General features: G+C 36.1%; 2 protein-coding genes and 1 pseudogene across 10 annotated transcripts; 1 reads left to right on the top strand and 2 right to left on the bottom strand.

Moving 5' to 3' along the window:
• Positions 1-451: 451 nt before the first annotated feature.
• LOC112515879 (apoptotic chromatin condensation inducer in the nucleus-like) lies at positions 452-7,085 on the bottom strand. 9 transcript variants are annotated; one of them, XM_025122835.1, is made up of 7 exons: positions 7,039-7,085; positions 6,613-6,705; positions 3,973-5,350; positions 2,590-2,790; positions 2,338-2,489; positions 816-1,249; positions 452-739 (listed from the first exon to the last, which is right to left on the bottom strand). In XM_025122835.1, the coding sequence occupies exons 3-7, from the start codon at positions 5,324-5,326 to the stop codon at positions 514-516; spliced, it is 2,367 nt and encodes a 788-aa protein (XP_024978603.1). In that variant the 5' UTR covers positions 5,327-5,350; positions 6,613-6,705; positions 7,039-7,085; the 3' UTR covers positions 452-513. The 9 variants fall into 9 exon arrangements, with proteins under 9 accessions (XP_024978603.1, XP_024978602.1, XP_024978607.1 ...); XM_025122834.1 differs by having other exon boundaries at positions 3,973-5,392; positions 7,039-7,073; XM_025122839.1 differs by lacking the exon at positions 7,039-7,085 and having other exon boundaries at positions 3,973-5,263; positions 5,350-5,392; positions 6,613-7,020.
• A 5,032-nt stretch (positions 7,086-12,117) lies between these two features.
• LOC112515153 lies at positions 12,118-13,765 on the top strand. Its single transcript, XM_025121829.1, has 2 exons — positions 12,118-12,324; positions 13,421-13,765. The coding sequence occupies exons 1-2, from the start codon at positions 12,118-12,120 to the stop codon at positions 13,763-13,765; spliced, it is 552 nt and encodes a 183-aa protein (XP_024977597.1).
• A 1,549-nt stretch (positions 13,766-15,314) lies between these two features.
• LOC112515152 lies at positions 15,315-20,946 on the bottom strand (annotated as a pseudogene).
• Between the last annotated feature and the right edge of the window lie 392 nt (positions 20,947-21,338).

Below are 21,338 nucleotides of genomic sequence, written 5' to 3'. Positions count from 1 at the left end.
AGTTTATTAATTATGATTAATACTTTATATTAGGAAACAATTAATTGATTAAAAATTGAATGGTTGAGATGAGGGTTGTATAGGATGTAGAAATGGCAAAGGGTGTATAATAACATCCCTCTATATATATATATATATATATATATATATATATATGTATGTATAAAAATAGCTTTTTTTAATAAAAAGGACAAAAATTAGGCAAAATGGCTAAAATGACCCTTGATTTAACAAAATTAACAAAGTCGTTAGTTAGAAAAATCATGGTCAAGACAAATTAAATACCAAAAGTACCAAATCCACAATAAACATACAATAAGAACCATGGTCACAATTAACCAACTAGTAAAAGTTCGATGGTTTATTTACTTGAGAAAATTCAGAGTATTAATCATTCAAAATGTAAAAATTTAATAGTTTTTTCATTTAAAATAAATCTTTAAATTTTATAAAATTGATTAAATACATGTTGCGAATCCTTGACGATAGGAGCAGCTACCTCTCTGAATTCCATTAAGCATACAAAAGTAATCTCAAACATGGGTACAACGTTTTGAGAAACAAGGTTTCGATGTCCAGAAAATAAATTGAGCAAATATTAGTTCCGATCCGAGATCTCAACTTTCGGGTGTTTGGGTTCTTAAACAAATGGAGAGTCCTTGGAAAACATCTAAATCTATCACGAAACGAGCTCCTCGAGAGCCACCGCTGCTCCTTCCTAAACGCAACACCTGCAGACCTGCAAACACGTAATTGTATGATACTTGTTACCATTATCTTACATTCATATTCTAAGCAGTCTAATCGGTCCCTACTGCTTTGCAGTTTTCCCCTGTCCCTTCACTTTCGCTGCAACTTGTTCATCGGACAACGGCAGGTAATAAATTCGAGGAGTTGCTCTTGTCTTTCTGAACAGATCGTCCAATGTCATGATGGGTGGTTCATGGAGTGGGGGCGGTGGGGGGAGGGTGGGTTCTCTTGATTGTGGTGGAAGAGAGAGTGGTGGTGGAGGTGGAAGGGGGAGTGGGGGTGGAGGAGGAAGCTGCTGTGGTGGTTGTGCGGCAGCTGGAGTTGGTTGTGGTAGGGTAGGTGTGACAGGAGTTCGTGGAGATGGTAGCGGAGCTTCAGTTCGACTTTTGACCTCTGATGGATCCACAAACTCGGCTAGGAGAAGGCGTCCTCCATTCACCGGCCATTGGAGGTTGTAAACAGCATTTCGAGTTTCTACAGCTTCTTCAACTGATGAATACTGCAGCAACACAATCATACAAGAGGCAAATCAATTTAAATTTCACACAATATACAGTTCAAAAGATCTAATTCACAAATGTACAAGTTTTTTGCATGATCGCTTGATAAGAGGGTACGAAGAACTTGATAAATGAGAATAAGACGACCCAAAAAGAAGGGTTTATGACAGGGTCCTGTGGTCAAACATTGAACCGTTGACATTGCTTGCAACTTTCAAGAAAAAAATACAAGAACAGAGGGATAGTAATGCCCATAAACAAAAGCAATCGAAACCCGCATATTCCACCTGGACATGGGGTAAAATATACATAGACCTGAACTTAAAAGTAGAGCAGCTGTTTTGTGAAGACAGCCAGCTTGAAAAGTGTGAAAAAAGAGAGAGTCGGATATAAAGAAGTTTTGACAAGCTGGTTGAGCATAAGCAATAACATACAAACAGAAACTGGTACAAGAAAAGCATAATGAAGTTACGGAAACTACACACCCCTCTACCTCCCTGTTTACACCTGTGTCAAGTTAATGTTGCATCTTTATAGGTGAATATTATAAATTCCAATTTACACTCTACCTCCTTGCATTAAGCAAATATAAAACAAACAGATGTATAAAACTTAATTAAAAAATTAATCCTCTCAACATTAGAGATATATCATGAGATGATATGTTACATGAAAACGATACGGAAATATTATGCTATAATACAAAAACTCATGAGAACCCCAGGCCTTTAAAATCCTTGTAACATACATGCAGAAACAATCTAAAAGATTCAATTATATTCACTTGAAAAGTAGTATAAGCCAACTCTAACTGTCATCACACAGTTTGCTCAAAGGAGAAGATCTTGCTACATAAAAGGACAAGAAGATCCTTATTTTCTTCCTCCAATTCATTAACTATTACTGTTATGCAAGTCCATATATATCATCCCATTTCCCAACTCGCAAGGGCCATATTTCCTCCCAATTTTGTAATCTATGGTCCTACTCATTGATATCTTTTTAAATCGTTGGCCAGTAGTCCCCAATGCAAAACAAGCAGGAATAAAAAGAAATAATGCTGATGCAAGAGAGAGGCATGACTTACAGTAACATAACAGTGAGTTTTGATATGATCCATCCAGAAACTAACGACTGTACCAGTTTTTCCAAGAAGTTCTTGCACAGCCTTTAAAGTGAATGGACGAAGAAAACGATCAATTCTGAGAGAAGTAGTTGGAGGCTTTGACGATGGGGGAACTGCCAAATGAACCAGTGAGGAGAAGTTTAGAGGCATTGTTGATGTATAGTTGAATACCCATACCACATTATACAAAAAATACAGCAAGTGAAAGCTCACCAACACGTTCCTTTGGCTCCTCGTGGCTAACTGAAGAATCAGATCTCGAAAAGCTGTGCTTCATAGAAGCCTGGAATGCATCCTTAGGTGTAGTAGATAGAGAAGGATTAGTGCTATGCTGTTCAGGGACCTTAAGGCTTTCAGAATTCCACCTGCGCTGCCTCTTTACTACCTCGACGTTTGTCACTGCTTCTTGGTCTGCTATGAGAGCATTTTTATAGTCACATTGACAGAATGCAAGTTGGAAAAGAAAAAATAAACAAGGAAACAAGATGGAATGCAAACTAAAAGGTGGAGCAGCAAAACCCTGATCACATGCTAAAGTACACATCCCGAAAAATAGACTACAATCAGACTGTTCATCAAAACATAGAGTCAGCAAAATTGCGCTCCAATATGCTTAATAATTTATCTCAAAAGCTACAACTAGTAAAATCTTTTAGGTATTACAAAAAAAATGTCATTAAACTCGATTAATCCAATGGCAACTTCTCCTACAGTACGGTACAGAAAGATTTTGCAGAAGGAAGGAATCCCAAGACCCTACAGTTAGGTCTTTCACAACCAGTAGTGGATACTAGCTGGTAACAGCAATATGGTGTTTTGACTACGAACATAACCACAGGGGTCTAGTACAGGTTAAGGGGAAGCGACACCCTCATGCACAACATGCTCATGTTATAGTCAACAGCTATGATATATCAATACAAGATTTATGAACTTCTCAAGTACCACCCCGTTGATAAATACCTAAGAACAAACATGTATTGATCTTTACTAACACTCCCAGCTAATTATCTTACCATCTTGTATATTTTCAAATAGGTGAAACAGTGAAAGGAGCACACCAAGTAGTCAAAAGTGAAATTCAAAGAAAAACTTAAAGATTCAAGCATTTGCCGGGAGAAACAAATATAAATCCCCGAAAATAGCAAAATTAACTAACTTCTTTATGTAGCATCAAGGCAAAACAAACTAGTCCAGAATGATTGGCAAACTGTGGTATAATATACATCTATATCAATCAAATGGAATATGTCAGAGCACTAGCTCGAATTGTAGGCATATAAGCTGTCGGTTCATATGTCAACCTACGCTGCATGAAGGATTCTAATTTTCAATCAAGCATTTCACTCTGCACCAAAAATGTCATACTCACAATTATAAAGAACAATTAACTGTTTATAATGTGAATAGTGACAACTTATACAACACCATCCAGTACTAATATATAGCAATGGCAAATCATGTGACTTCCCTCCAAAAGGGAGGTCAAATATAAAGGCATCAGAGTTAAAACCAATAATATGTGAGAAGATGTCATCAAAAAGAATGCCAAGGGAAGAAAGGGCTGGCAAGATGCTCATAAGGATAAAGTTTTACCACGAAGCTTTCTTTTTATGGGCACGACAGAAGGATCACTATTATCTTTAGTACTTTTGGTATTCTTGGCAGCAGGTGTATCCTCGACCATAACATCAACAGGCTCATCCTCCTTTACAAGAGGCAGCTCCGTTTTCTTACTTATATCACCTAAATCTTGAGAATTAAACTTCGAATCAATCTGTTTACTCTCTAATGCATCCTCCTCCATCGAATCATCACCAGAACTTCGATCCAAATTTAACTTCTCTGGAGAACCCACATCGTCACTATCATTTTTCTTGCATATATTGATACTTTCAGCATTATTGACATCTTTCTCTTCGGTGGTAAATGTTTCCTCATGTGGCTCATCAACTACAACTGATTCTGTTTTGGCATCATCCAGGACAACTTTGCTGGATGATGGCTGCACCATCTCAAGCTTAACGTCAAGTTCTAATTTGACATCATCAGCAATTACGTTATCCTTTAGTTCAATCTTTTCAGTAATTGACATAGTATCAATAGAAATAGAATCAGATTTTACTAGGCTGACCTCGACTACCTGGCCGCCTATATGAGATGAATTAGGCTTGACTTCTTCCTTTGAGGATTGTGATTCAGGCTTTGACTCTCCATCCTCTGGCTGCAAGTTTGAGACCTCTCCTTCATGGTTGATTTCAACATTTTGCAAATCCTGCTGTCCCAGCTCTTCAGATACCATACCCTCACTGACCAAAACAGAAGTTTCCGCAGAAACCTCTTGAAGTACCTGAAAGCCTTCAATGCCAGTAGAAACAATGCCATGTTCCCCTTCTGTAACCAACTTTTTGGCTGATAGCTGCAAAACATCATTTTCTACAGGCACATCCCTATTAATCCTGTTTTTATCATCCAAATTCTCTGTTATGTTATGTTTCTCTGAGCTCTCGTTATTATCCAATTTCTCAACCAAACCATCTTTCTCTAAGCTCCCATCACTATCCATTTTCTCAGCCAAGCTATCTTTCTCTAAGCTCACATTTTTATCAAACGTCTCTGTAATTTTTTCTTCCTTTAAGCTCTCATTGTTGGCACTACTATTGTCCATAATGCTGATTGTTTTCTCTGCAACAGGTGTCTCTACTGTGGCATCATCAGATGGAACCTCAGGCTGGGTAATATCATTGACACCAATGTCATGATTTTGGTTAGCCTCTTCAACTTCAGAACGAACAGCTTCATCCAACCTCCTAACCAGATCATCTTTCAATCCTTTGGTCATCAGTTTCCGTCTCTTGAGTTCTTCTTTCAGCTCAGTTACTTTCCACTGATCAAGAGAACGATTGTCAAGGACAACATATGGTGAAGACGTCTTTTTGCTTTCTGACATATCTCCTACTCAGCAAACCTCACCCTGGTAAAATATCAGATTCAGTAGTTATTCATATGGTCCCACCTGATCAACAGAACAATATATCAGCTTATCAAGTTATCCTTGTATCACATGCCATAATAAAACATCCTTTTTTAGTTACAAGTAGTACCAAAGAGTTCATGGTCATAACTTAATTCAAATAAAAGGATATCATAAGAAGATGAAAGCAAATTCAAAAAACAGGCTTCATAATGCCATGTTTGACAATTCTAAAGGGCATCGTCCAATTAAAAACTCTCTCCACTCCAAAAGTAAATTATGTTTTATATAAGGGAAAATAATGAAATCCTTATTGTGCATGATGGCCCACATACACTCATCAATCTTTTATAAAGAGTCTGTTCACAGCATATATATTCAGGATAAAGAGAGTGTCCATCAAGAAGGCACTTGTACATTAGACTAGTGTAGCTTAATTCCATATGTCAACGTGCATTTGTGGCAATGGAAGAAAGGTGGACCAGATCAGCAATGAGAAAATGCTGCTGGTTTGAGCATATCCAACATATACTTTAGATGTACTGATGAGTGACTTGACCATAATGAGAGCATAAACAGGTTACAGGTATGCTTTAATCTAATTTAACAAAAGGTCAAAATGGTAAAACTAAAAAAAGGGAAATCAACCAATTACATGTACTATATGCTATGTGCTTCACGTTAGTCACCATGGCATATATGATCATAATTTGTATGGTCAAGCCATGCACATTAGGCCATCCCCTCTCACTTCCATTGCTCCATATAAGTCTCGTTTCAGCTCATACAGAGTACTTTTGCAGGGGCAGGAGATAAGATTCTTTGATAAATTGTACAAACTTCCATTTTTCAGCTGGTCGTAATATGATTAATTTAGGAACATTTAAAGAGGAAGGCGTTTTCAATTATAGAGTTACAAGGGAAGAATGGAAAAGAACTCATTTCCAGCTTACTCCCATACAAATTTAACAGCAGCTTTGTTAGCTAAGATGGCGCAGCCCAAAAAAACTCCAACAGCTTATATAATACAAAGAAGATGAACATGTTTTAAGTCAAAGAAAAATCAAGAGTTAAAGAGCCCACAAAAACAACTTCTGGACCATAAATTAGATGCCTCAAATCCACAGATTACAATCATTTTAAAGAGCATAACAATATAATTATCCCTTGAGCAAATACAATCGACATAAAATCAGGAAACAAAAATTGCCCACACAATTTACCAACGAGTAAATCAACTTAACTCATAGTAGAGAACTCACAGTGGTGTTCGATTCGACGAATCCTTCGGAAGGATAATACTGACTTTAGTAGTTGGTCCACCACTTAATTGGTAGGTGCAATAACACGAAACCCTAAGTTCATCAGCACACAAAAACAACCATCAGGAGGATTAAAACATTCAAACCACAAAATTAGCAACACGAAGGAGGAGAAACCAAAATTAATAAGCTACGGTCTGCAAACAACGAAATTAAAAACTAAAAACGATGAAACATGGGAGCAAAAACAAGATTTTGCTTTCGTTTCTGAAGAAATTTGGGTCAGAAGAAACCCTCTTGGAAGATCAAAATGGGCTTTTCTAGAAGGGTGTGGCGTTATGAATTGGAGATGGAAATGGCCCTCTTTTTTGTTAGGGTTTTGCCTTTGTTGGATGCAAAATGAGGTCAGGAAGATAGACGACGTACCAAGTTCTTGTGAAATCCCATATAAGGGTTGTGCATCGGGCATCGCCGGGTCGGACGGGTTCAGATGGGAAAATCAAAATCCCATCGGATTACGAATAATGGAAATCATGCCTTAATTCTTGGATTTCAGATTTTGGATTGTTTCTGATTTGGATTGGTCGGGTTTTGAATTAAGGTCGGTGGGGTTTTGAGTTTAATTATAATGCAAAAAATATATATGTCCAGTTGATTTTGACGATTAATTCAATCGATTTAGAGAATTGATAAATGGATAGTATGCTTAAAAATTAGAAAAAAAACACGACCGACTAAGATTTTTAGAATCTTCAAAAGATAATCAGATAAATAAATATATATTTATATAATATTTAAAATATATATATATATATACCGGGTTTTCGGATGAATCGGATGGCCAAAAATCAAATCCAACCTGAACCTAAATTTTCCCCAAAAAGTCGGTTTTCGGATTTTTGGATTTTGGGGCATTCAGGTTTTACATAAATTCCTTATTTTCGATTTAGGTTTGGGTTCGGATTTCGAATAATTCAGGTTTTGTATACCCCTACATTTATCTTATGATATCTTCTCTTGTCACGACTTAAGGGGGTGTTTGAAATTTGCTTATTTGAAGTGTTTACTAACCTATTCCGGTGTAATATCGGTAACAAAAAGTTTTTTGTGTTTGGATGGAGAAATAAGAAAATATTTATACCGGTTTGGTACCGGTAATAAAGAGTTTTTGATAAGTTATCTCATTCTAACTTATTAACTTATTCCGATGTGATACCGATAATAAAGAGTTTTTAGTGTTTTGACGAGAAGAAAAAGACATCTCATCTATTTTATCAGTTTTTCCAGTGTGGTACTGTTATAAACTAATACAAACACTTTTTATGAAACTTCAGTTTATCACAACATAAGTTGATAAACACTTTTACAAAAAAAACCATAAGTTGTTTTAAGTAAGCAATTTCAAACGCCCCGTAAATATTTGGCAACAATTTTGATTGATTGATTTATTTAAAAATATTTATTCACAATTTTGATTGTATAGTATTTGTAATGAAAAAATTCAGTACAGTTATCGTTATAAGACAAAAGAAACAGTATAACAGTAAATAGAAAATAGGAAATTCGTAATTCTCATTAGTCATAATCTCTTAAAATAAGGATGAATTTACAATCACTTCCTTTTGAAGATGACAAATAATCTTTCAACACTCCGTCTTGTGCCAAGTTAAATTGATGATTGTGCATAATTATTGTCTCATTAAAACCTACGCCAAATAAACAAAACTCAGTGGGATAATAAAGACTTTGGACGAAAGAAAGAGTAGAATGCATCAATAAACAATTCATTTAGTTACCATCCTCTTTGATTCATACATCAATCAAGAGTTTTAGAAAACAAGATGATGTATGGACTTTTGTCTCATTAAAAACTTGCGCCAATGTAAAAAAAAACTCAACGGGAAAATTAAAACATTAGGTGAAGAAAAGAGTATTGTGATAACCGGGTTCTAATTATACATATGAGGTATTTATTATTTGAGTATGTGATTAATTGTTATAATCTATGATGTGGGTATATGCATATATATATGTGTGTGTGTGTGTGTGTGTGTGTGTTTATGTGCAAATGAGTATATATACATGCATGAGTTTATGCATGTGTATGGGAGTGTGAAATGAGAAGATTTTATGATATTTCTTCAAACCGCCTTCTTTTAGAAGGTATATAAAGTGGAAATTTTTGAAGAGGCAACTTTAGTTTTTATTCTGGGAAAGTTTTGCAAAGAGAGGGAGAAATTTCGGTGTGGATTATTTACTAAGGAAAGAAGTTGAATTTTGGGATCAATTTTGGTAGCAGATTTTCTGTGGGCTGTTTTCATCTTCAAAATTCTTTACATAAGGTGAGTTTTTATTAAAATAGTCTTGAATCTAATACGTTCTGTTGGTAAATTCTAGTTTGCATGATTTTGAACATTGTTGTAAATGTTATGTAAGTTCTTATGAAAATGCATGGTCTGATAAAGGCTTGTAATCGGACATAGTGTTGTCTGATGAAGTTCCCTTATCGGTCATGCTTTGATTGGTAAGAAAGTTGTATAATTTATGTAACATCCAATAAGGACTTTACTGGATGAAGTGTTGTCCGGTGAAGATCTTTATTAGACAGGGTGTTGTCCGATTTGAACACCTGATCGCCTAAGTGTTGAACGGATTAAGTGTTTGAAATTTTTAAGTGTTGAATGGACTGCTCGTCCAACGCCTTGTCCGGTTAGGATGCTCATCGGACAAAGCATTGTTCGATTCTATTTATTTAAGTGTTGACCGATGAGGGTGTTACCGGACACAGTGTTTACCGGTGAGGTTGTTACTGGACATATTATTGATCGATGAGTATGTTCTTATTTTTCAAGTGTTGCCTGGATTGTGTGTGTTGGCCGATAAGGGCATGTCATCGCCCAAGTCCTGTCCGATGAGAGCAGTCATCGGTTGAGGCATTGTCCGGTGAAGAAGTATCCAGCCAAGTGGTGTCCGATGAGGATTTACATTATTATTTTTGTATCTTTTAAATGTGGTTAATAAATTGAGAAAGGTACTGTGGTTTCTTTCAAAACTGTTGAGTTGAATAACTGCTTTTGAAAGAATGTTGAGATGATACTGAAAGTGGGTTTAAGAACTATGAGAGTTCTTGAGATAAAGTTTCTGATATGAAACTGTTTTGAGGCCATTGTTGGCTAAAACTACAGATTTATCTGTAGATTTAATGAAGAAACAAGAGTGGCATATCAAGGAGAGATGTACCATGGGATAAGAGTGACAAATTAAGGAGATATGTACATTTGGATAAGGGTGACATTTGAATGTGTTACTATTATAGTTCTTGTTGTCACATTCATAAGATACGATAATTCTGAGTTAACTCTTCTTTCTAACATGAAGACTTGGAAATATTGCTCTTATTGAAATGATACCAACAATGTTATTGAGAAGGGGAAAATGGCTTATAGTAGGAGGCATTAATCCAGTGTTTCAAATAATTGTGAGATATCAAATATCCTAATATGATTATTCGAAAGAGTAGAGATTTGAAATGAAACCCGTAGGGTCTTTGGTTATTATTTGATTCAGTTAAGTTTAAAATTGTTCTTATCTTAAAAGCTTTTATTAATAACCAAGAACTTTGGTGATTGGTATTTCTTGGCATGATTTGGAGGTTGAGACTGTAAGCTCTAGTCTGATGAGACTTGAGAGCTTTGAGAGTTGTGTTCCAGATGTCTGTAAGAACCTGAGTGGTTATATATCTTTTGTGGTAAGATGCTTTTATAACTTGCAGTTGTTGTATTACTAAAGTTATATTTCATTAAAGTGGTTGGATGTTCAATAGGAATGGCAACGGGCCGGGTTCGGGCCGGGTATTGGTATCCCCGTCCCCGAAACCGATAGCTAAAACCGTCCCCGTAACCGTCCCGATCCCCGTCGGGGATCTTATCGGGGATCTCCATCGGGTCCCCGCGGTTTCCCCGATCCCCGTTGGGGAACCCGTTAAGGATAAAAATTCTCTTTTTCACCGTTGGTTATAACCGAACCCGAACCCGAAACCGAAACCCGAAACCGATATGGAAAAAATTACAATATGTTAATTTTCACAATTAAAAGTAAATTACAATTTTTTTAAAGATCTAAATTTAAATGTCTCAAATATAATCGAACCAATTACAAACAATGTATTAGATTACAATATAAAACTAAACAAAAATTCAAACATCATACAACTAAAATCACGTTTTTATACAAATAAACTAGACTTTTTCGTGAGCTTTATTTGGTTTGTTGAGGTAAAGTGAATAAAAGTTTTTTAAATTTTAATGTTACTTTTTTTTAATGATATTATATATATATATATATATATGTATGTATATAAATTAAAATAAATAAATAAATATATATATATATACATATCGGGCCGGGCCGGGCCGGTGATCACCGTCCCTGCCCCCGTCCCCGTCCCCGTTAAAATCCCCGAATTCGTCCCCGATAAAATATCCCCGAACCCGGCCCGAAAGTTTCGGTTTTCGGTTTTCACCGTCGGTTTCGGTTTTTTTTGCCATCCCTAATGTTCAAATGTGGATTTTATAACAGGTTTTGGTGATCTTCACCCTGTAATTGCAAAGAAGGGGTTTCTCACTAGACCTCATGGTCTAACCTTCATTTTGTGTTTTAGAAATTACGCATTGCAGGTTCGATTGGGTCCAGGGATAATGGAAAAGAGAAAATGTGATTATTTCCCTTATGTGCTTAACTGCTCTTTGAAGATCAGCCTGTTATTTGATGGCTTTTGGAAGTACATGTTGTTTCTACATGTGATGTACAAGAAGATTATTTGAAATTTTTGAGTTGTAAATTTTGTATTATAATTTCTTGTACTAGTGGGACCAAAGTGGTGTATTTATATTTCTTAGTATATGAAGTACATGTTCATATGCAAATATGGAAAATGGGGTGTTCCAGATGTCGTATCAGAGTCTGAGTTTGAGGGAATTAGATATTCAAGCATGATGCTTAGACTTAAACTGCGTTATTTGCATATTAAGGGATCCCAGACATGGATAGCACCATTGGGATAAATATGATGGGTTAAAATGACAGTATGTAAGGTAAATTCGAATTACAATTGGCCAATGTAATTATGAGTTTACAGGTACATATTTGTACTTAGACACCTTATTATATTTGGGTATGATTATTAAAATGTTGAAAATTTGCAGCTGACTAGTCGTTCTAGAAGATCTAAAAGGATTACCCGCGCCAACCCAGATGATAGAGATCATTCCCTTGATAATGCTCCAACAAGTGTATCTAAAGGCCAAGGCAGCGGAAGAAGCCGGGGTAGAAGTCGTGGAAGGAGTCAGATAAGAGGAAGACAAAGTCAGTCTGAGATTCATCCAGACGAGGGTGAGTCTATTTCTGGAAATGTCAATCAGGAACTGGTACCACAACCAAATTATGTGACACGAGATGTATTTAGATGAAGAGATGCGCAAGTTAAGAGAGACTCTAACATCAATTATGGGAATACCAGCCAAAGTTGAAACAGAACGAGTGGAGGTAAATCCTCAAATTCCAGCTACAAGTAGTAAAAGGGGTGACATAAAGATGTTTTTGACTTGCAAGCCCCCAACGTTTTCTGGGGAAAGAGATCATGTTAAAGCTATGTGCTGTTTGAAGGAGATTGAATATGTGTTTAATACCAGCAAATGCCCCGAAGAAGACAAGGTTAGATTTGATGTTTTAATGTTAAAATCTAACGCTTTATACTGGTGGGATGTAGAATCATTGGCTAAACCAAATATTCTACCAACCATGCCTTGGTCAAAGTTTGTAAATAGATTTAAAGAACAATTTTGTCCAAAGGCAGCTGTAAGACAAATGGAAGAAGACTTTCTAAAACTAGAACAGGGCCCAACCGTTCAGTACGGGAATACACCGAAAGGTTTATTGAACATTCTCGGTTTGCAGAACATTATATTTCCTCTGAATCAAGAAAAGTTGAGATGTATATCTGGGGTTTAAAACCCTCAATTTCGAGAATTTGTGATCGCTATAAGTCCTGCCACATTTCCACTAGCAGTAGACGCTGCTGAAACAACTAAGAGGAATAAAAATAGGCAAGGAGAAGAAAGAGTAATTGAAAAGAGGAAATGGGAAGGGTCTTCAACTGGTTTTCGAAGACCCAAATTTCTACAAGTGGATAATTGTCCTGTCCAACGTATTGGTGATAACCCGTGCCTGAGATGTCATCAAGTACACCAAGGTGACTGTAATCCTGATTAGAGAAAATGTTACCGATGTGGCGAGTCGGGTCATTTGTCTAGAAATTGTCCAACCAACAAAAGATGTTTTAATTGTAATTCCCCAGATCATATCAGACAGAATTGTCCTCAATTGAAAACTCTACAACTAACTATGGGAAGAAATACTCCGAGTACTCGTGGAAGACGAATGTGCCAAGGGGAGGACAGGGAGGGCTCAGGGACGATCTTTTCAAATGACGAAAAGTGAGGTTGAGGTAACACCAGATGTGGTAACAGGTACTTTTTTTGTTAACTCCGTATATGCTAAAGTGTTGTTTGATTCTGGTGCGAATTTCTCTTTCGTATTACCATTATTTGTGGGATGTGTCTATATGAACTCTGTGCCTCTTGACAATATATTAGTAGTTGATATTGCTGATAGTCAAGCATCTGTTACCTATGTTTTTGATAACTGCATATTTGAAATTGAGGGGTGTGGGCTGCCAATCTGCTTATTTCCAATGCCAATGAAAGAATTCGATGTTGTGGTGAGAATGGATTGGTTGGCAAAAAATCAGGCCAGCATTATGTGCAATAAGAAGATGATCAATATCATTTTGCTAAAGAGAGGGCCAATTGTGATTTATGGTGATCGGCAGGATCATCATACTAATCTGTTGTCGGTTTTGAAAGCACAGAAGTGTATTCAGAAAGGGTGTCGTGGGTATCTGGCCTATGTAATTAATTCAAAGAAAGAGAAAGGCAAGCAAGAGTCGATTCCAATAGTTTGTGACTATCCAGAAGTTTCTCTAGAGGAGTTGACTGGTTTACCGCCAGATCGGTCTATTAAATTCATAATTGATCCGACACCCGGGACAGCACCAGTAGCAAGGCACCGTATCGTTTGGCACCATTGGAACTAAAGGAATTGGTTACACAATTAAAAGATCTACTCGACAAAGGCTCCATCAGACCGAGTACTTCACCTTGGGGTGCTCCAGTTTTGTTTGTCAAAAAAGACGGGTCCATGCGAATGTGTATTGACTACAGAGAGCTGAATAAGCTGACTATCAAGAATAAGTATCCCTTACCGAGAATTGACTATTTATTTGATCAACTGGTGGGAGCCAGTTACTTTTCTAAAATCGATTTGTGGTCGGGATATCATCAGCTTAAGATCATAAATGAAGATATGGCCAAAACAGCTTTTCAAACCAGATATGGACATTATGAGTTTTTTGGTTACGCCTTTCGGTTTAACCAATGCTCCTCCAGCTTTCATGGATCTAATGAATCGGGTATGTAATGAATATCTTGATAAATTCGGTATTGGGTTTATTGACGATATTCTTATATACTCGAAATCTAAAGAAGAGCATGATGAACATCTTCGTCAGATCCTTGAACTCTTGAAGAAAAAAAAGTTATTTGCTAAACTGTCCAAATATGAAATATGGTCGAGGGAAGTACAATTTTTGGGTCATGTCATATCTGAGGCAAGAGTAAAAGTAGATCATGCCAAGATTGAAGCAATTAAAAGATGGGAGGTGTCGAGAACTCCTTATGAAATTCGTAGTTTCTTGGGGTTAGCAGGTTATTACCGGAAGTTTATTCAAGATTTTTCAATAATCGCTGCACCGCTAACCAAGCTGGCTCGGAAGAATGTTAAGTTTGAGTGGAAAGAAGATCAGCATAAAGCTTTTCAGTTGTTAAAAGGTCGTCTTTGTAGTGCTCCAGTACTATCGCTACCAGAGGGATCTGAAGACTTCGTAGTTTATATTGATGCTTCAAAGTTGGGTTTGAGTTGCGTACTGATGCAAAGGGGAAAAGTCATTTTTTACGCAGTATCCGACGCATGATATGGAGCTTGCAGTCGTGGTATTCGCATTTAAAGATTTGGAGGCACTATTTATTAGGAGTTAAATATCAGATTTTTACAGATCATAAGAGCCTTCAACATTTGTTCAGTCAGAAAGAGTTGCATATGCGGCAACAACGCATATTCAGAATTTAGCAGAAACCCACACAATTTCTCTCTTCTCTGTTTTTTTCTTTTTGATAATGGCAGAAAAATTTTCTTTCCAAACATATTTCCCTTTTTATACCTGCTTTATGAGGAAGGCGGTTTGGGAAAGGTTATTTTAAAATACTTCTCATCCTCTTTCACATAACTATGCATATACACACATGCACGTACACAAATTCATAACTACAATTCATGCATGCACATGTAATATCCACTCACCTATATGCATAATTTCATGCATCTATACACATAAAACATGGATACACATATGCATATTAACAATCTTATGCATACATATTTTCACATATATATGCATACATCCATATAATCAAATAATCACATAAATATTACCTCAAGTATATAACCAGGACCCGATTATCACACTTTGAGGCCTTTTTCAAAGTGTCGTTTTTCTGTAAACCTAAACCCATTTAAGGATTATAAAATCATGAGGTCTTGGGTTTATTTGTTAAAATCTTCAACGTTTGTTCAGATTGACCTGTTTTAAAAATTATTTCCTCTGATTGTTTGACTTTGTCATAAAGTTTTCCTCTTTCTGTAAAAATCATATCAAATTTTAACTGAATATTATCTCTCTCGCATTCTACTTCACTCAATCTCTTCTTAAGCAACTGAAAATTATTTTCAATTTTGGATTTTTCAGATCTCAGTACTTCTTTCTCTTCTCTCAGACCTTCACTTAGACACTTAAAGCCACAACTTTCTTTTTTGAATTTTAGCATTAAAGCTCTTTCTCCTTTTAGTCTTTCTTTCAAAATATTAAATTCAACATTCACACTTTCAATTTCCTTAATTAATTCAACATTCAGAGAATTTTGTATCTCAGATTCATTATCAGATGATGAGTTTCCTTCTTCAATTTTTGCCATTAAGCACATGTTTACTTGCGTGAAATGTGCAGCTTTATCATCTAACGATTCTATCAGCAAGCTTTCCTGATCAGCAACCAAGGCGTTACCATCCTCAAGGGCTTTAGCAAGATGAGCCTTGTTGACATAATAGTCGGAATCTTTGAACTTCTTAAAACGACAATCCTTGATGAAATGACTAGGTTTCCTACAATTGTAGCATCTGTTATCTTCAACTTTGATCTCTTTCTGATCTCTGGCTTTGAAAACTTCTCTTGCTTGACCTCCTTGCCCTTGCTCTTATCATATTTCACAAACTTTTTCTTCCCAAACCTTTTATGGAACTTTTTAGTTAGCAAGGCCAGCTTCTTTGAAAACTCACAAATGTCATCATCAGAATCTGTAGATGAATCTTCAGTTGACTCACTTTCTAACTGTTTTGACAATTCAGACTTCAAAGATTTAGAGTTTTTTGAATCAGATCTATTCTTCCTTGCTTTCCAAATAGCAGAGCCAAGGAGTCGGCTACTCTCTTCTTCTCACTTACCAACTCTGCTCTCACAGTCTCTTCTTGTTCAAACAAAATGCAATACAAATCATGAATGTCTTCCTCAGACATATTCTTGTTCATTTGTAGATAAACTGCAAGAGTGTTCATTCAGGCTTCAGATTCTTAAGAAACTTGTAATTGATCTTAGATATAGATTTCCGAACTCCATTTCTTCTCAAATCATTCAAAATCACATTGAATCGGTTGTAGGATTCACTAATTGATTCATTCTCTCTAGCCCTGAACCCTTCATAAGAACTAATGCACTGGTTTATTCTAGTTTGAACTGACTTCTCACTACCAAACATTTGTCTCTCAAGCTCATCCCAGAGTTCCTTTGCTGATCCGCAACTATCTATTTTGTTGAATAACTCATTCAGAATAATATGTAAGTTAATGCGTTCTTGTCAATCAGGACCTTTTGCCTTTCAGTACTAGTATGATACTGAGGATCTTTCTTCTGTTTTGTTGCTGGAACAAAAATACCTTCTTCAGTTGTCTGAGCAGGTAGATCCATGTAACTCATATAAGGTCCATCCTTGATAGATTGCATCAACTTCTCATATTTGTTATCGAGGAAATGTATCATCCAAACTTTCCGTTGTTGATATTCCCCGATAGCTAGAACCAATGGCTTGGAATCTGACCGATACTCAACATATCTTTAGACATTTTTCAAAAAGTGTTAGCTCTCAGTTCCTTAAATGTAAAAGTATAGAAAAAGTAAAACTGCAAGTATTGACAGAAGATGATMTGTCACAGAAGACCACAGAGGACCAACAGCAAAAGATGCAAGCTACAAGTCTCAAGGGACAGAACCTCTGTCGTGTCTCACAGAGGTTCTGGAAGATTTCCTCTGCGTACTTTCACGTTTCATCTAGCAGAGCCTCTGTGTTGTCTAACAGAGGGTCTGCAGCAATGTCTTCTGTGTAGATTATCTTTAAGCTGTTTTACTTAGGTCTTTTAGCTGCTCGTGCCTATCACGTGTTCTTGTCTGTAATTCGTACTGATCTAATGGCTGAGATTAATTTGCTTTAGGTCATGTCAGAAAAACGGTTACTTGCTTGTATAAATAGSAGTGTAGGCCTTTGTAATTAAGTGTGCTTCCAGTATTGTAATTGTTAATATTTTCATCAATTGAAAATCATTTGAAGCCTTCTCTTGTGTTCTTCAATCRTCTTCCCTGTGTTGTTTATTGATCTTTACTTTGGTTGATTATTATTATTTCYGCTGCATTCTCACTGTTAAACAAATCATCCAAGTAAGTAATCTTTACCAAGAATCTGAGTTAAACGATCCTAACAAAAAGTACACTTGAACTGATCGTTCAGAAAAATTATCTGGAACTGGTTTTGAATACCAAAAAGAATTCTTGACACTTGAACAAACTCACCAAATTGACTTCTTATTGCTCACTCAACAAAATTTGAAATGATTGGTTATTGCTCACTCAATTGAATACTTATCGGATTGTGATAACCAGGTCCTAATTATGCACTTGAGGTAATTGTTATGTGATCATTTGATTATGTGATTACGTGAATATGTGATTAATTGTTATAATTAATCATGTGGGTATATATATATGTGTGAATATGTATATGCATAATTTATATATATTATGCATGGAATGTTGATACATTAAATTATGGGTATGTATATCATATGTTGGTATGCATATTTTATATGCATGGATGGGTTAAAAGGTGCATGTTTATGTGTATGCATGAAGTGCATGGGTTATGTGCATGAGGTTTCAAAGGAAAAGACTTTCTTATTAAAATGGTTTCTTTTCACTGCCTTCTGGTTGAGGCATAAATAAAAGGAAAATTTTTCTTTCTGTCATTTTTGGGAAGAACCCTTCGGTGTTTATTTCTTACTAAATTTGGAAACTGGGATTGGGATCAAAGTAAAGCTGATTCTTATTTGTTGTTATCTTCTTCAATTCAAATCTTGCATAAGTTAGTCTTTTTAACAAACAAACTATGATTTACTTATTCTGGATTTCATGGCCTGTAAAATCTGCTGGTGATCATACTTTGAATATATGCATTTTATTGATGAACTTCATGGTTCGATAAGGGTTGTAATCGAAAATAGTACTGGCCAATGAGGGTCCTTACCGGCCAAGCCTTGACCGGTGTAATGTTGAGTGTTGACCGATGAGGACTTTATCGGACACAGTCTTGTCCGGTGAAGACCCTTTGCCGCAGTGGCGGATCCAGGAATTTTATACACTGGGGTCACTTAAACTAACAATGTACCAACACATCAATCATTATAATTAATAATACGTGATTACATAAGTTGATTTCTACGAGTTTTCATCATTTGAAACCGAGTCATTATATCTTGATTTGTAACCTTAGCAAGTACTTCTTTTTCTACGGCACAAATGACACACGCATTCAAAAAATGGTCACAAATTCGATTGCGCAAAGCTGGCTTCGCAAGCTTCATTACAGAAAAGCATCTCTCAACTGTTGCGGTTACAACATGCAAAACCAATGCAAGCTTCAATAATCGATAAACCAAAGGAAACACGAGATGTTTCCTTGTTTCAATCATCACTCTACCAAGCTCGGATATACCTTTCAAATTAGCAAATAATTCATCATGTTGGACATTGTCAATGTATAGTTGAAGTTGGTGCTTAAGAGTAGTTCTTTCGTCATTGCTAAAATCATCAGGATAAAACTCTGTCAACCTTAGTAATTTTGATGGGTCAAAGTCACAAAATGAGTAATGAGGATCCAAWGYGGCCATACAAGTGAGCAATTCRGAACTTACCTCATCAAATCTATCACCAAACTCTTGAATTTGCATATCCATAACCGTGTTAAAACATTCGTACTCGTAATAATGTCGATATGTGATATTTGTCTTGTGTCTTTGATTTTTTGGATTGACATAAACTTCCTCCATGTTAACTGTTCCGATGTTGTGTTTTTCGCAAAAAGAAGAGATATTCTCAAGAAGCCGACAAAATCCATCAACTCTAAATTGTTGCAACTGTCGCTTGGTTGACTTCACCAATGAAACAGCATTCAAGATGTCTTGATCTTTTTTCTGAAGAGCCTGTGACAATGATTTTGTGACCCCCAAAATATGCAACATCAAGTGCAAATAAAACACACTATCAAATGATTGGAAATATACTTGAAGACCATTTGCTTGACGTTGGTTGTAAGGATTCTCGCACACATCTTCAACATACTCAAGCACCTCAATAACGGATGGAAACAAATCAACCAAACGCTTAAGTGTTTTATAGTGTGAACCCCATCGTGTATCTCCAGGTCTTCCAAGAGAAAGCTCTTGATTAACCCACTACCCGTTTCAGTTTCACCGCTACCAATGGCTTCTTGTACTTTCTCCTTTTGACTTTCTCGAACCATATATGTTCGCTTACAAGAAGCACAAACCACATTCATCAAAGATGCTATCATGTCAAAGAATTTTCTAGTCTCGATGTGTTTATGTGCAACCGCCACAACAACTAACTGAAGTTGGTGAGCAAAACAATGGACATAATATGCTGAGCTATTTTCTCTCATGATTAAAGCTTTCAAACCATTGAATTGGCCACGCATATTGCTTGCTCCATCATAACCTTGGCCTCTAACCTTTTTCAAAATCAAACCATGTTCAACAAATAAGAATTCAATCGCAGATTTAAGAGATAAAGCATTTGTGTCCTTTACATGTACAAGACCAATAAATCTTTTCTTAACAATCCCATGTGTAACATATCGCAAAACCACAGCCATTTGTTCCTTTCTAGATATGTCACTCGACTCGTCAACTAATAAGGAAAACACATCATCCTTAATCTCTTGGAAAATATGTTTTGAGTACCTCTTGTGCAAAGCAATGAATGATATCTTTTTGAATACTTGGCGCCACCATTAGATTATTCCCAGGAGCATTTTCTAATATCACCCTACCAACAACCTCATTTTGATCCCGGATTAATTTTATTAATTCCAAGAAATTTCCCCTATGAAGAGACGTTTCTGACTCATCGTGACCACGAAAAGGTAATGCACCATTCAACAAAAATCTAGCAGCATCAACAGAAACATTYAACCGGATACGATATTCATTCTTCTGAATATCACTTTGTTTATGTAAGGCGGCGGCAATTGATTGACCATGTCTCATTAGGTCCTCACACTTCTTAACAGCTCTATTGTGGAAACTATTAATGTAACCTACATGAGTAGTCAATCTCTCGGTTTTATTCCAACTACTAAAGCCTTCGGTTAAAAAAGCATCACTCCCACCTTGTCCACCACATTGATCTCTAAATAAGTAACAACATAAGCAAAAAGCTTTATCTAATTTTAAACTATACTCCAACCAATTACCGTATTGATCAAACCAAGCCGGGTTAAAACGTCTTGCCTTGTTCCCAATTATTCTTTTTGGAAAGTCGTGACCACGTGGTTGACATGGTCCTTTAATCAAATAGTGTCGTCTGATTTCATCTCTTTGATTAGGATGGTATTGTAAAATTCTTTTCCTTTCAGCTGGATCCGATGGAAGATTATTCAAATCAACTTCCCTAGGCATCTAGGGAAGATCATTGCGCAAGTTGTTTAAAGGTTCTCCACTATTATCGGACGTTGATGCCTTTCTTTTCAGAAATCTTTCCATCTTCTAGCAAAAACAAGGGGACATTTTAACCATTAAATATTAGCAAATAAGCATCTATTAAATATTTGTATTTGTCCACTCTAGTATTGATATTAATTTTTAATAGTTTACTAAAAGCTTAAAATTTAAAAAGCCCCAATGTTTATCTACTGTTTACATTTTAACTTTACCAAAAACTTAAACAGTAAGATAGAAGCAGTAAGATGATTCATAATTCATAAAGGCTAAAGCAATAATCAGATGTAGAAAGCAGAAGCAAAATGAAGAAGAAAGAAAGAGGGGAAATTTGAAAAAAAAAGGGTTTTGAAAAAAAAAGTCAACAATTGCATAGAGTAGGTGAAGTCGTGAAGAAGAAAGAAAGAAGAGGAGTGACTATTTTTAATTTTCAAAAA

This window comes from Cynara cardunculus, assembly GCF_001531365.2.
Source record: "Cynara cardunculus var. scolymus isolate 2C chromosome LG 7, CcrdV1, whole genome shotgun sequence".
Taxonomy (NCBI): Eukaryota; Viridiplantae; Streptophyta; class Magnoliopsida; order Asterales; family Asteraceae; genus Cynara; species Cynara cardunculus.
The sequence above is the reverse complement of the archived record's forward strand: the minus strand, read 5'-3'. Positions and strand labels throughout refer to the sequence as shown.